Below are 13,069 nucleotides of genomic sequence, written 5' to 3' on the forward strand. Positions count from 1 at the left end.
GGACGGGCACCCCAAGGCTCCATCACGGTACTCAGAACGGCAGGCGATCTCAAGATCGTGAACTGTTTATTTCTGGAATTTTCCATTTAATAATCTCAGACCTCGGTTGACAGAGTTAAATTAAGTGAGATGTACAAACAAACTCACTGTCATGTCACTCTTGCTGGCTCCTTCTGACCTGTGCTTTGGCCCCAACCCACCTGCCCTCGTCCTGGGCGTACATGAGCTGAGATGACCTTGATGCGGATTCTGAACTGTCCCCCTCGCCGGGCTCCTCCCCAACTGTCCTGCACCACAAGGGCTATGGCCATCCCATCCCACTGAGGCCACAGCTGCCACAACTTACATAAGTTTCTCCACTGAATACAGATTACTTACTTGCGTCATTCAATAAGTTCTTGGGTTTTTTTTGTTGTTGTTGTGTGTTTTTTTTTTTTTTTTTAATTAAAGCTGCAAAGCCCCGCTGTGGGATGTGAGCTCTGGGAGACCCTGGGTTCTCTGCTGAGTCCTGCCAGGCTGTCCAGCCAGGGTGCGGGGTGCGGGTCCTGGGAAAGGCAGAGCCCATGCTGGGCTGCGGGTGATTTGTGGGCCGCGGTAAGAGGGGAGGCTGCTGAAAGGCTGGGAACTGACTCCCGCCGCCCGCCCTGACGTTCACAAGCCATTAATTCTGTGCCGAAGGAATTTTCGAAAAAGCCTTTCCCCCAACCTCCTTTTTTTTTTTTCTCTTATCCTAAAAATAAAATCTTAAAAAAAAAAAAAAAAGCTTTCTTTCTTTCCTTTTTTTTTTTTTTTTTAAAGGAGAAGTGAGCATCGGGGGCTGCATGATATCTGTACAGGAGCCTTCAGACTCCAAGTAGCTCATGCAGGAACAGGGCCGGGACACCCACAGAGGTCCTGCGGGTGGTCTTACTGATTAGGGGTGTGGGCCCCACAGCCTGGAATTTCTCCCCTAGCACCTCATTCACTGAGGTGGACCCACACACACTCTGACCTATTCCTAGCACACCCTTCCCTGTGACACGCGCCTTACTGTCCCCACAGCGCAAGAGGGATTTCACCCTGCCAAAGGGGCCTGCCTCCATTCTGCCCACCACCCACACTCTAGGCCCCACTGTCCCCCCCAACACACACCCCGATGTCCCACGCCCCTCCGCTGGTCCTTCCTTCAGCGGCCACTGTCTGCTGAGGAGACTTTCCCTTGTACTCCCAGAATTCGGGTGGTTGGCTCCTTGCAGTTCCCTGGCCAGCGAGCCTAGCCTACTTTGAGAAGCCCGTGAGGACAACACCCAAGGTTGCCCTCTGGCCTCCACGTGCATGCGTCCACGCACACATGTGCGCGTGCGCACGCACGCACACACACGCACACACACACACACACACACACACACTTTTCTCTGTGACGGTCGGGTGTATCATTTGCATGCGGGGTCCCCCTGGAGTGCTCCTGGGTGAATACTTACTACAGAAGGGAAGTTCGCTTAGAGTGAGGTGTGAATGACGCTACCCAGCTGCTTCCTTTCCAAGCAGAGCGATGGAAGGCAGTGCAGCCGAGGGGTGCTGGAAGAGCAGGAGGGTTCACGGTACTGTGTGCCGGAGCACAGGGCGGGCAGGTGTTTGGGGCAAGACAAACTCTAGCGGCTGGCTCGGTTTCCTGTAAGGGCCTCAGTTTGTCCCTCTCTGAAATGGGGCAGGGAACGGCCGCTGTTCTCTGCTCTTCCTTGAGAGCACACAGCCCCTCCCGTCGGAATGGGCCGCCTCCTGGGGCCAAGCTCCGCGCTGCCCACTCTCCATTAAAGGGCTGCCCTATTGATTTCACTCCTTCAGTAATTGCAGCTGAATACGGCTCTTCTCTCCCAGGAAGCCAGCTACAGGAGGCCTTACAGTATGCCTGCCGTATCCTGCCCACAGACCCTGCCAGACCTCTCTAACCCCACAGTAGGCACTCAGAAGATGAGACATGACAACCACGGTCGTCAGGTTCCATCCCAGGTGCCTACTGTGCAGCTGGCCATGGCCTAGGGACACCTTCCTGTCAGAGGCCCACAACTGCTCAGAAGTGTCACACAGCTGACAGTGGGTTGACAACAGCTACTGGGCTGCCCAGAACTCCCCTCCCACCACCCCCACGGCAGCCATTGGGAGATTTTTTTTTTCTCTCTGCTGTGCTGGGGTAGAGTCTGTAAGACAGGGGCTCTGTGGGAGCCACACCCCATCCCACAGGGAGCTTCCGCAGCTTAGCTGAGAATGGCACCCCAAATACCGAAGCACCCTCTGACAAACGGACCAAGGTAGTGTGGGATGCCAGCAAAGGGGGCTGCGGGAGAGGGACACAGGGGCTGCCCTTCCCGCCTTCACAACTTATAGTCCTATAAGTCGAAAATTATTTGAAATAAGATGCTTATTAAAAAATACACACACACAAACGCACACACGCATGCACACAACTGCAAAGTAGGCCACGAGCCCTCTGCAGCTCAGCAGCCTCCAGTGGGACTCCAGCGCGGTCAGGATAAACAGGAGCTGGCTCAAAGTGACCCTGACCTGTCTGACATGTGTCCTGGCCAACCCCTCTCTCATCTTTGCCCCATGTGGAGCCTCACCTCCTAGACTTTCAAGCTCTGATCTCTGTAAAAGGACAAGGACAGGGACCCGGGCTGGCCGGAGCAGGGTTCTCCTGGGGGTCTGGAGGTGGCAGGCTCAGGAAAAGGGGTGACACAGCAGGCGGCGGCTTCCTGCAGAGCCAGCCAGCTGGGGCCCTCTGCTCTTGGCCTTACTGCTTGTCTCAGGAATAAGAGGAAGAAGACTCTGGAGCTTGCACAGATAGGTGATCATCAGCAGAGAGCTTCACCTCCAGGAGACCTAGCCCTCACCCCCCCCCCCACCTCCCAGCCTCGGCACATGCCGCCCTCTGGAACATGGTGGCTTCTCGTGGGCAGTGCCGCATTTGAGGGCTAAACTGAGGCACAAAAGGACTCTTTAAGCCTGCCCTGTGCCAGCTCAGGCCAGGGGAGGGGAAGACAGATGCGCCTCTGGAAAGCTCCCTCGGAGGAAACCGCTCCTGCCGAGAAGAGTCTGCATTTCCCAAGGCCATCAAGAGGCCTCCCTCCGGGAGCGGCCAGAGCTGCCCTGCACAGAGCAGGGCAGGGGCTTCCCTGAGACACACAGCCCGGCCATTCGCTGGCTTCCGGAGACTGAGAAAGGCACCTGCCACACAAGACTATGGGAGGTGCTAGGCTCACAGGTGCTTCTGGGAACATCAGTGGGGTCAGGATGAGGAAGCCCTGCCAGGTGACCGCTGGCCATCAGGTGTCCATGTGGGTTCTTGAGAGAGGACGCTGTACAGTAGGGACTTGGCGGCCTGAGGGCTGACTCAGATGGTGGTTATTTAGCTAGCTAGTCACAGCAGGCCAGACACCCAGCTACCCCCTTCTCCAGACTGTTTCTCATTCCCCGGCCCGGCCCTGTCCCCAGCGCGCGCGCACACACACACACACACACACACACACACACACACACCCCTACTGGCCCCCAAGGAACAGAGTGGGTGTGGGCTAAGCAGCACCACATTTCTCCCTAGCTGAGCCCCCACCCCCACCCCCAGCTATCTCCAGTAGGCAGGCCTTCTCCAGCTAGATGGCTTTCTGCTGTTTCCTCACTGCAGGGGACCAGCTGTGTCTCCCGGGCTGGCCACCACTGGTCCCTTGAGGGCTGGGGAACAGAATGAGTCTCACACCTCCTCTGCAGCTCAGCCTCCCTCCTCCTCTCTAGCGGCCTGTAGTCCCCCTGTCCCTTGGGCACTGACACACTTTGGGGCTCCTAGGCCCCAGGCAGGCCAGCTGGTTCTGCAGACTGTGGCCCCGACTCTGGAGCTCCCCACCGTCACAGCCACTTGGAGCTGGGAAGCCCTGGGGTGCCGGCTGGAGAAACGGAGGCCCACTGCCTCACAGCACAGCGTGCAACACGAGGCTGAGATGGCCCATGCAGGCAGCTGGCCAGCGCCCAGCTCGGCTCCAGCCTGAGGCCTCCACTCAAGGCTACTGCTCGCAGCTCTGTTATTTACTGATTGGGCCTGAAGTGCTGCGGTGATCGGCCCTCTGGGGCTGCGTAGGCCTTGGACCGGAGCCGCGTGCTTCCTTCCTCCATAGTATGTGATTTATGGGGTTTGGGGCTGAGGACGGTGCATGGGGAGGGCAGGGGCCTGGCTGCCTGGGGGTTTGGTGGCATCGTGTGTCGGCACCAGAGGAAGCCACTCCAGCCGGGCCACCAGATACCCACCTGGGTGGCCCCAACATGGGCTTTTTTGACAAGAGGAAGCTGCCTTCTGGGGTGGCCAGGATCCTGTTTCTGGAGCTCAGAGATGCTCCTGGGGCTGTCCCCATTCGGGGACAGCTGGTTTCCATGGCAATGCTCACACCATTGTCAGAGCTGCAGCGGCCTTCGGGGATCACCTGGTGCAGCCATCCCAGGGGAATTTGGCAGGCACCTGGTGGCAGCCAGGACTTCTCCAGAGCCAAACGGGCCGTGTGTCGTCATCCTCCAAAGCCACACGGGCCCCCAGGGCCAGCAGGACGGTGTCTAAGAACTTGGTCCACAGTCACCACCCTGTGTTCTCAGTCCTAGTCCTGCTGGCTATGTTGACCACCACACTGTCCCTGCCATGATTCCTTCCTTCCCTGCCTAGCCATCTTCCAGGTGCTGTCCAGAGCCACCACCTCCAGGAAGCCCTCCTGTTCTCGGATGAGGCTCAGCACAGGGCAGCGTGGTTCTGAGTGTTCTGGGACTGTGGGATACTGGGGCAGGGTCTACCCTCTCTCTTTGGGCAATGCAAAAAGCCTAGTCCCATCCCTAAGGGATGCCCCCAGGAGTTAGACACAGGACAAGACAAGCCAGCAAAGATGGCAGGCGGAGGGAGGGGCAGGAGCCCTACACCTAGGGTTGGCTGAAGGGTTCTGACTCTAGACTTAGGGCAATTCTGCAGGTTTCCTGGGAGCACTCACTGCCACCTAGGCCATTCTTAGGCTCTATGTCCCCACCTTTAAAACGGGCTCATTTTTTTTTTAAGTGCTCAGTGCATAAGCAGGGGGCTCTGAGTTCAGATCGCCAGCACACCCACATGAAAACCCGGATACGGCCTGCTCTCAGCTGTCATCCAGCACTGGGAGGCTGAAGCACGAAGATCCTTGGAGCTCACTAGTCAGCCAAGGTTCAATGACAGACCTTGTCTTAAAAAAAATAAGGTGTGTGTGGGGGGGGTGACAGAGAAAGACACGGGACGTTGGCCTGTAGATAAAAGCCATTTTATTGGGTTGGGTGGAGTCGGGTGATGAGGTGCTTTGAAAATGCCCAGCACAGAACAAACTCTTGGGAAATTTCACTAACTACAGAGGGACAGCTGTATTTTTGGTGGCTGAACGAGGGACTCTGTGAATCCATGGTCCAGCTCAGGTCCCGCAGCAGGCTCTAGAACCTGAGCTCCCTAAACTTCATGAACAAGGCTACCGGCTGAGTGGTGAGGGGCCTCTGCTGTGGCTGAGTCGAGGGCCGTGGCATCCATCCACAGCTTCCTGATCGGTCCCTCCAGTCTGTCCCCAACACAAGTGACTCAAGACCCCACTGGCAAGAACAAAGGGAACCTGCCCAGTCTACATTCCTACTGTCTGATAAGCGCATGAACAACCTCCCAGGGCCTGGGGCCCTCACCCCTTCCAGAGAAGAGATATTCCTTCACTTTTGGTTTTGGTTTTGTTTTGGGACAAGGTCTCACCCCGGCAGTTCAGAATGGCCTCTAACTCACGACCCTCCTGTTTCCTCTTCCCAGGAGGTGGGATCACAGCTGTACCACATGGCACCCTTCAGAGAAGAGCATGGCCAGATGCCCTCAGGTCCCCTCCGGGCCCGGAGGCTTCAGCACCCAGCCCTTATGCACACTCCATCCTCCCTATCTGTCTCCCAGGAGCTGTGCGGGCCAGCCTCCCTCCATCAGGGAATTGCCCAGATGAACTCATTCCAGCCACGGGGAAAACCAGGCACCCTGGGCTCTCAGCTGACAGTCTAGAGCCAGCCAGCAGTCTGGTGATCGGTGTGACTCTGGGCAAGTCCCCTGCCCTCTCTGGGTCTCAGTTTCCCCCACTGTAAACCTCACTGGCTGAGGCCTGAGTGTTGGCAGAGAGAACTCGGCAATGACAAGCTCTTCCCTAGCAGCGGGCACCAGGTTCTGGGTCTGCCTAGCCTCCGCCCCAATAAACAACAAACAAACAAACCTCCTGAGCAGTCATCTCAGCTCACCACTGAGCTGCGCTTGGGATAGGGCCTGCCTAGGCTCTCTTTATACTTCTCCGCCTCAACCTGGCTCCCTTAGAGTCAGGTGTGAGCTCATCAGCTGCAAGGGCCTGGCCCACCCTCCTCTGAGCACCTGCCGTCTGCTCCACACACCAGCCTGCTGTGCTCACACAGACCCTCCCCCCCACCCCTGCAGTACCTGCACCTGCCATTAACTGGGTGCAGCATGTGAAATTTTCTGACCCACATCTCTGAAAGGAGACACAGACTTTCCGTTAGAATGAGGAAGCCTGAGGCACAGGGAAGGTCCTGGGTTACAGAGCATGTGGGTAGGACGGAGCTCAGCTTTGTCCCTGCTTACATGGGAAACCGGTCAGTCTCCGGTGGGGCCCACCTGTCTTTCCAGGAGGGGTTATCCCAGCCAGGCCCTCTCCCAAATCCCAGGAGTCTCTGCTGCCTCCTTGACACAGGGTGCTGACTTCAAACCCCTTCCCAAACCTAAAGCCTGTCTTGGAAGCTCTCTCTCTCTCTCTCTGCCACCACCTGCCATCTCAGCCCTGAAATTGGTGTAGAAAATACCTTCCCGAGCCGCGCGCCACCCACAGCATGCCTGCTTTAAAAACTGCCTGGGGATTTTTTTTTCCTCCTTTCATTACTATAAAAAGATACCATGAAAAAGCAGACCAGGCATTTGCTGCGCTGTCCCGAAACTTAAAAACACACACGTCATGGTCATTTACAGTCTGAGGAAAAGAAGTCACATCCAGCCAGCGCCACCTTGCCACTCCCTGCCTCAGTTTCTCCACCAATAGCATACAACTGCCCATCACGCTTTTCCCTTCACACACACTGTGGTGTGGGGGGAGGGGGTCCCACCTAACAACCTTCTTTCCCTCCACCCGGCGCCGGACAGGACAGGCTTTGAGGGTCCCAGCTAGCCACACCCAAGGCACAGGCCCAGCCAGTTTGCCCGGTAGCGGCAGTACAGGGAACGCAGGCCCAGAACAGGGCAGGTTCCAGGGACCATCTTAGGCAGAGCAGCTTGACTGCTGTTCCTTGTGGGTCCCTCCTCCCCGACAGCCATCGTGGGCTTTCTAGATTACACAGCTGCCAACTCCTGTGCGTAATGAGGACGGGCGAACAATATGCCTATCTCGTCGAATCCCCACAGGGACCCCCAGTGCTCTTAGGATGACTCCACTTGGGACAGGATGTAGCTCGGTTGACACAGCACTTGCCTAGCACAGCACGCACCTAGACCCTGGGTTTAACACTCAGGGGCACACAAACTCAGCATGGCAGCACACGATTGTAACCCCATCACTCAGAGAGCCTAAAACTGTCCCGGGCTACATGAGACCTGGTCCATCCATAGGTCCCTGTGTTGTCCAGGAGGCCAGAAACCATTAAAGGTCCCCAGAAAGCAAAGATCTCATAACACTGGGGGGGGGTGGTAAATATCCAGGGGACCCTCATGGGGCTGCAGGTGGTGGGGTCTTACAGCTGTGGGGCAGGCCTAACGAGGACAGCATTCTCCAGGACTGCCCAGAGCCCAGCTAAGAGCGAACTAAATCCCCAGGGGTGAGAACAGCACAACCCACCAATGAGTGCTGTGGAGGCAGCAAGCGCTTGGCTTTGTGGTTTCCTTGCTCATTTGGTCCTAATGCTTCTGCGGAAGGCTGTGTGCGTTACCCTAACTGTAGAAAGGAGAGCATTGAGGCTTCAGAAGAATCTGTTGCCTCATCAAGCCACAGAGCGGGGAGCTGGCAACAGCCTAGCAGGGACAGCAAACACAATGCCCTGCTGCAGGTCCAGTCCCAGGGTGGGGTGTGGGGACTATCTGGGAGTCCTCGCCGATGCCCACAGTTGGGAGCTGGGTGGAGACAAAGCAGCAGACTGATCTAGAAGGGCCCCAGCAGGGAGACTGTGTGGCCTTGGGGTGAGGAGCAGGCCTAAACTACACTGCCTTGGGGCTATTTTTCCCTGGAGAGGCCCTGCCCCCATAGGGAGAGCGACAACCCAGCTGCCTTCAGCTGGGTGAGTCACTGTGCCGGCCCAGGGGGGCACCAGGGACCGTGGGAATCAGGACAGATCTTACTGGAGGGGGAGGGGACAGGCAGCCCGAGGAATCCCACAGAACCCTTCATCAGCTAGGGGCCCACAAAGGGCTGCCTCCCCTGCCCACAGAGCTTCCCCCTTCCTGCTCTCCCAGCTCCCAGATCCAGCCAGGCACAGTCACCGAAAGGCTGTGGCTCCCTCCGTAGAGAAGAACCCGCGGCTGCCCTCACCCCAGGACTTCACAGGGAGCCTGACCCGGCTGAGGCTGTAAGCCTCAGACAGACCGTCTGCCTCTCACCCTCCATGACCTTCCTTGTGAGGGGTCAACCGGCAGGGGTGGTAGGCAGCTGTGGGAGTCTTTGCCAAGGGAAGGAATCTAGGCTCGCTCAAAGCCCCAGTGTTGGGCACGCCCACGGGGGAGAGTCTGGCTAACACTGAGGACCACAGAGAGAGAAAGGGCTAAGGCAGGGAGCCCCAGCGAGCACAGAACACTGGGCTTGGCCCCTCTGCAAAGTCAGTGCCGTCTTAGGGTGGAAAAAGAGAACCAACAAGCCCACCTTCTGAAGCCAAAAGGAAGTGAGTTCTGTTGAGGAATCCTCTGTGGGGACTGGCCAAGGACCTGGCCGTCTTGCCACCGCCCACCCTGACGCCCCACCTCACCCTCAGACCTACAGCTCTCCATTCCACCAAAGACTCCTTCCCACCTTCGGTGGTCCCATCTGTCTGGCTGCCTGGATGCCCCCATTCCACATCTGTGAGGCGGCAAAGCCCCAGCACCACGGGCACACTGAGGCCGGACAGCCTGTGTTCAAGCCCCACCTCGGCTAGTTCCCAGCTGCGTGACTCTGAGCATCCCTTAAAACCCCTGCACCTCCTCCGTTTGTATGTACAATGCGAGGAGAACCCACCCTTAGGCTAAGGCAGCGGTCCTCAGCCTTCCCAATGCTGCCACCCTTCAACACAGTTCCTCGAGCTCCGCCATGAAGTTATTCCGTTACTTCGGAACTGTAATTTTGCTCTTAGAAATCGTAATGTAAATCCATCTGATAGACAGTACAACTGACATGGGACCCACAAGGGGTCGCGACCCACGGGTTGAGAACTGGAGCCCTCCTAGGTGCTCAGTTGCCGTTTGCTGAATGGCCTTGAGCACACACCTGTTTGCCCACCATGTGACCTCTCCGGGGACCCAATCAGTTCCTCAAAACAGTGTCCCCTGGCACGCGCTCCTGTTGGGAGTCTACATCCCAGCATGTTGTCTAGGCTCTCGGGACCTCCGGCGGGCGCCGCTGTCACTTGTCAGCCGTCCCATCCCACCCTTCCTTTATCTCCAGGGCTCTGCCGCCACACCCATCCACCGATCTGCCAGGGCGCTGCGGCAGGTCCTCAGGGCACCCTCGGTCTCCCCCAAGCACACTCTCGGTGTCGCTCCCTCCGCCGGCTCAGCGCGCACCTGTGGCTCCCACCTGCAGACCTGAGCTGCAGGTGCGCCTTCTCCGGGGAACACCTGGGCACCTTGGCAACCCGGACCTCCTCCCTCCCCCCCTTAGGTGCGCGCACCTGTGACCCAGCACGCTTCCCGGGCCGGCCCCGCTGGCCGCAGAGAGCCCCCCCGGGGGGGGGGGACCATCTCCGTCCCGCGTCCGTGGCGTACCTGGATGTTGCGTTTGCTCTCGCAGGCCGGCCCGGTGCCCTGCACCACGCTGTCCAGCACCGCCACCACGTCGGGGGCCGGCTCCACGAAGCAGGCGGTCCGCGCGGCCCGAATGGCGGCCTGCACGTCAGCGAAGCGGAAGGCACAGAGGGCGGCCGGGGAGTTGCGGGCCCCCGGGGTGCCCTGGGGCCGCTCGAAGACGGCGAAGAAGAGATCGCGCGCGGGGAAGACGGACACCAGGCGGCTGTAGAGGTCGCCGCGGCCCGGGCCGCCCGCGCACTGCAAGCCCAGCTGGATGTAGGACTCGGTGAGCTTCTTGGCGTCGCCGCCCGCGCCGCGGGGCAGGCAGATGCGCGCCAGCAGGCTGCGCGCCTGGCTGTCCTTGTCGCCCGCGCGCGCCTCGCTGGTGAGCGCCAGGTAGGCGTAGGGCCGCGCGCCGCGCCCGGGCGCCGCCGGGTGCAGGAAGGCGCGCACGAAGCCCAGCTTGTGCTGCTCCTTGGCGCCCTGCTTGATCTTCAGGATGTTGTCGTCGGACGGGTTGAGGTCGAAGGTGAAGAGCTTGGCCAGGTCCCCGCGCGCGTCCAGGGAGCGGATGGAGATCTCGGGCGTGTTCTCGAAGCGGTGGTCCTCCAGGCTCCGGTTGCGCGGGAAGAAGGAGCTGCCGTAGCCGGTGTACGTGGCGCCCACGAGCAGACGGCTGCCCCCCGTGCCCGAGGCCGGCGGCAGCACCAGCCCCACGGTGGACGCGTTGGGGTGGTTGGCGGCCACGTTGAGCATGCTGGGGAACACGGTGACCGGCTCGGCGGGCGGCGCGGCCGGCGGGAAGCTCACGGCCAGGGCCGAGATGTTGCCCCGGCGCCGCAGCTGGCACAAGCCCTGGTAGATGGAGCCGCACGCGACCACCAGACCCTGGCCCGGGTCCAGCTGCAGGATTTTGTTGTAGTTGTCCGTGAGTCGCCGCGGGTGCTCGCACGAGGCCTGGGGGAGCTGCGGGGCGTGACACAGCGGGCTGTCCGGCACGGGCCCCACGGTCGCCTCGGCCTCCAGGCTCAAGTTGGCGCTCGACAGCTGGTAGAGGCGGTTCACCGCCGCCAGGTACACGGTGCCCGCCGCGCCGTCCAGGGCGAAGTTGTTGGTGGGCGTGGGCGAGGGGAAGCGCCTCTGGATCTCCAGGGCGCCGGCTCGCGCCGCCCCGAGCAGCAGCAGCAGGGGCAGCGGCGGCAGACCGGGGCCCCGCGAGTGCGGGCGCGGAGGCAGGGGGACGGCCGCGGCGGCCCGGGCGCTAGGGGGTGCGCCGCCCGCGGCGCGACGAGCCATCCGGGCGAGCGCGGGCTGCGCGGCGCGGCGAGTGCATGGGGCGCGGCGCGGCCGGGAGCCGGGAGCTCGGAGGCGGCGAGAGGCGGGGGGCGGGCCCGGGCCGCGAGGCGCTTCCTGCCCGCGCCTGCCGCCCCCGGCCCCGGCGCCCCGGCCCGACTCTGGCGCGCCGCACAGCCCGGGGGCGGCTCCCTGGAGGCCACGCCCCCGGCCCAGCTCCCCGCCCCTGCCGCCTGGCCCACGCCCTTTCGCCCCGGGCCACGCCCCTGGGCCACGCCCCACCCCCTGCCGGGGGTCTGGGTTAGCTGCGGGCCGGTGCCCTGGGCGGTCGCAAGTTGCCTGCCTCTTTCCTGGTTCCTGGCCACCTGGAACGGTCTCGCTCACGCTTGTTTGTTCTCCTTCCTCTGTTTGCCCTCGTCCTAGTCGTTCCCCTCTTCTGTTTCTGGCCACTCGTTTGTCTTCCACTGCTGCTCGGAGTTTCGCTCGCTCGTCTCCGACTCCCTCACTCCGGTGTTGTCAACTCCGCCCCGTGCCTCTCCCGCGTCACTCCCTCTCCCTCATCTGCGTTTTTTTCTGATCCCGCAGCTCTCCCTCCTCATTCTTTTTCCTTTCCATGTCCCCAAAGCTCTCCGTTTTTCCCCAGCCCCCCTGTCCCTCCTGGTCCCAGCCCCTCCTCACATGTTCCCCAAGCTTCCCTCTAAAGGCCAGCCAGACCCAGGGACATCAGACCCTTGGGATCCCATGATGTCCCCAAAACTGTCCCGTAAAGGGAGTACACAAGCAGCAGGCACCAAGGGACAAGCTGGGCGATCCCACAGCAAAAGTAGGAAACTGTGTGTTGACAGGAAGTAGGTTCCTCTTGCTATACCATGAGGCAGGCTGGGCTGAGCAGGACACCAGAGCACAGGTCTCTGTGTGGACCCAGACCCTGTGGGCACCCAGGCCCCAGCTCTTAGTCCAGGGTTCTGAGCATTCGTAAAGTCGTCCCACATAGGAGCTGGCGCTGGTCGCCATTCTCCTTTGACCTCTGAAAGAACAGGTAGGTCCTTGGGATAAAAGCAGGTAGCAGTCTTCCTAAGGTCACAGAGCCCCAGGTGACGCCCTCCACAGCATGGTGGTGGCCACATAGGACCACGCCAAGTGCCAACCCCCTCAAATACTCAACCCATTTTACATACACGGAAACTGAGGCCCCAGAAGCAAAGCTAAAGGAGAAGGACTCCGCAGTCCTTCAGCTACAGGCTCTCAATGCTCTCAGTCAGGGTCTGCTATCAGCTCGCAGCTGTCACTTGAGGCCCGGTGGCCCTTATTCAGAGGGTGACCTCTACTGCCTTGCTCCCACCCAATAGGAAGGAAGGGTGGGGAGGGGGGTCCCTGTGCCTGAGGGGTCAGCAGAAAGGGCCCGGCCTACAGCCTCCCCCGTTTCCCTGGACCCCCACCCCAGCCTTCCTGTCACTGAGCCTGCCACTTCCCAGCCCACTCATGGCCTTGGCTTTGATGGCCAGGAGTGTTCCTTGGCAGGAAACTGGAGACTTCTGTCCTGCCCCCTCCCCCAGCTTGAGCTCAGGGGACCAGCTTCCACCTCTGTATGGGGGAAGGCCTGTGTCATGCTATCTGTGGGAGCCACAGGACATCCAAGCAGGGTATCCAGTGCCCCAGGCCCTCCCCCCGCCACCGGACAGCCCCAGCCCAGCCAGTGGGCTTATCTTCCTCAGCCTCCTGCCCATCTCTCTCGCAGTCCCCTGCGCCCCCTCTCTGTCTCTC

At 60.3% G+C, this 13,069-nt stretch overlaps 1 protein-coding gene across 1 annotated transcript in view; it reads right to left on the minus strand.

Moving 5' to 3' along the window:
- The window catches only part of Plxnd1 (plexin D1), a 39,374-nt gene extending 27,926 nt beyond the window's left edge, over positions 1 to 11,448 (minus strand). Inside the window, exon 1 of the mRNA XM_021641008.2 lies at positions 9,992 to 11,448. Coding sequence (XP_021496683.1) covers positions 9,992 to 11,308 — 1,317 coding nt within the window. The 5' untranslated portion in view covers positions 11,309 to 11,448. The remainder of the gene's footprint in view (positions 1 to 9,991) is intronic.
- Positions 11,449 to 13,069: the final 1,621 nt, after the last annotated feature.

Source organism: Meriones unguiculatus, chromosome 5, assembly GCF_030254825.1.
Source record: "Meriones unguiculatus strain TT.TT164.6M chromosome 5, Bangor_MerUng_6.1, whole genome shotgun sequence".
Lineage (NCBI taxonomy): Eukaryota > Metazoa > Chordata > Mammalia > Rodentia > Muridae > Meriones > Meriones unguiculatus.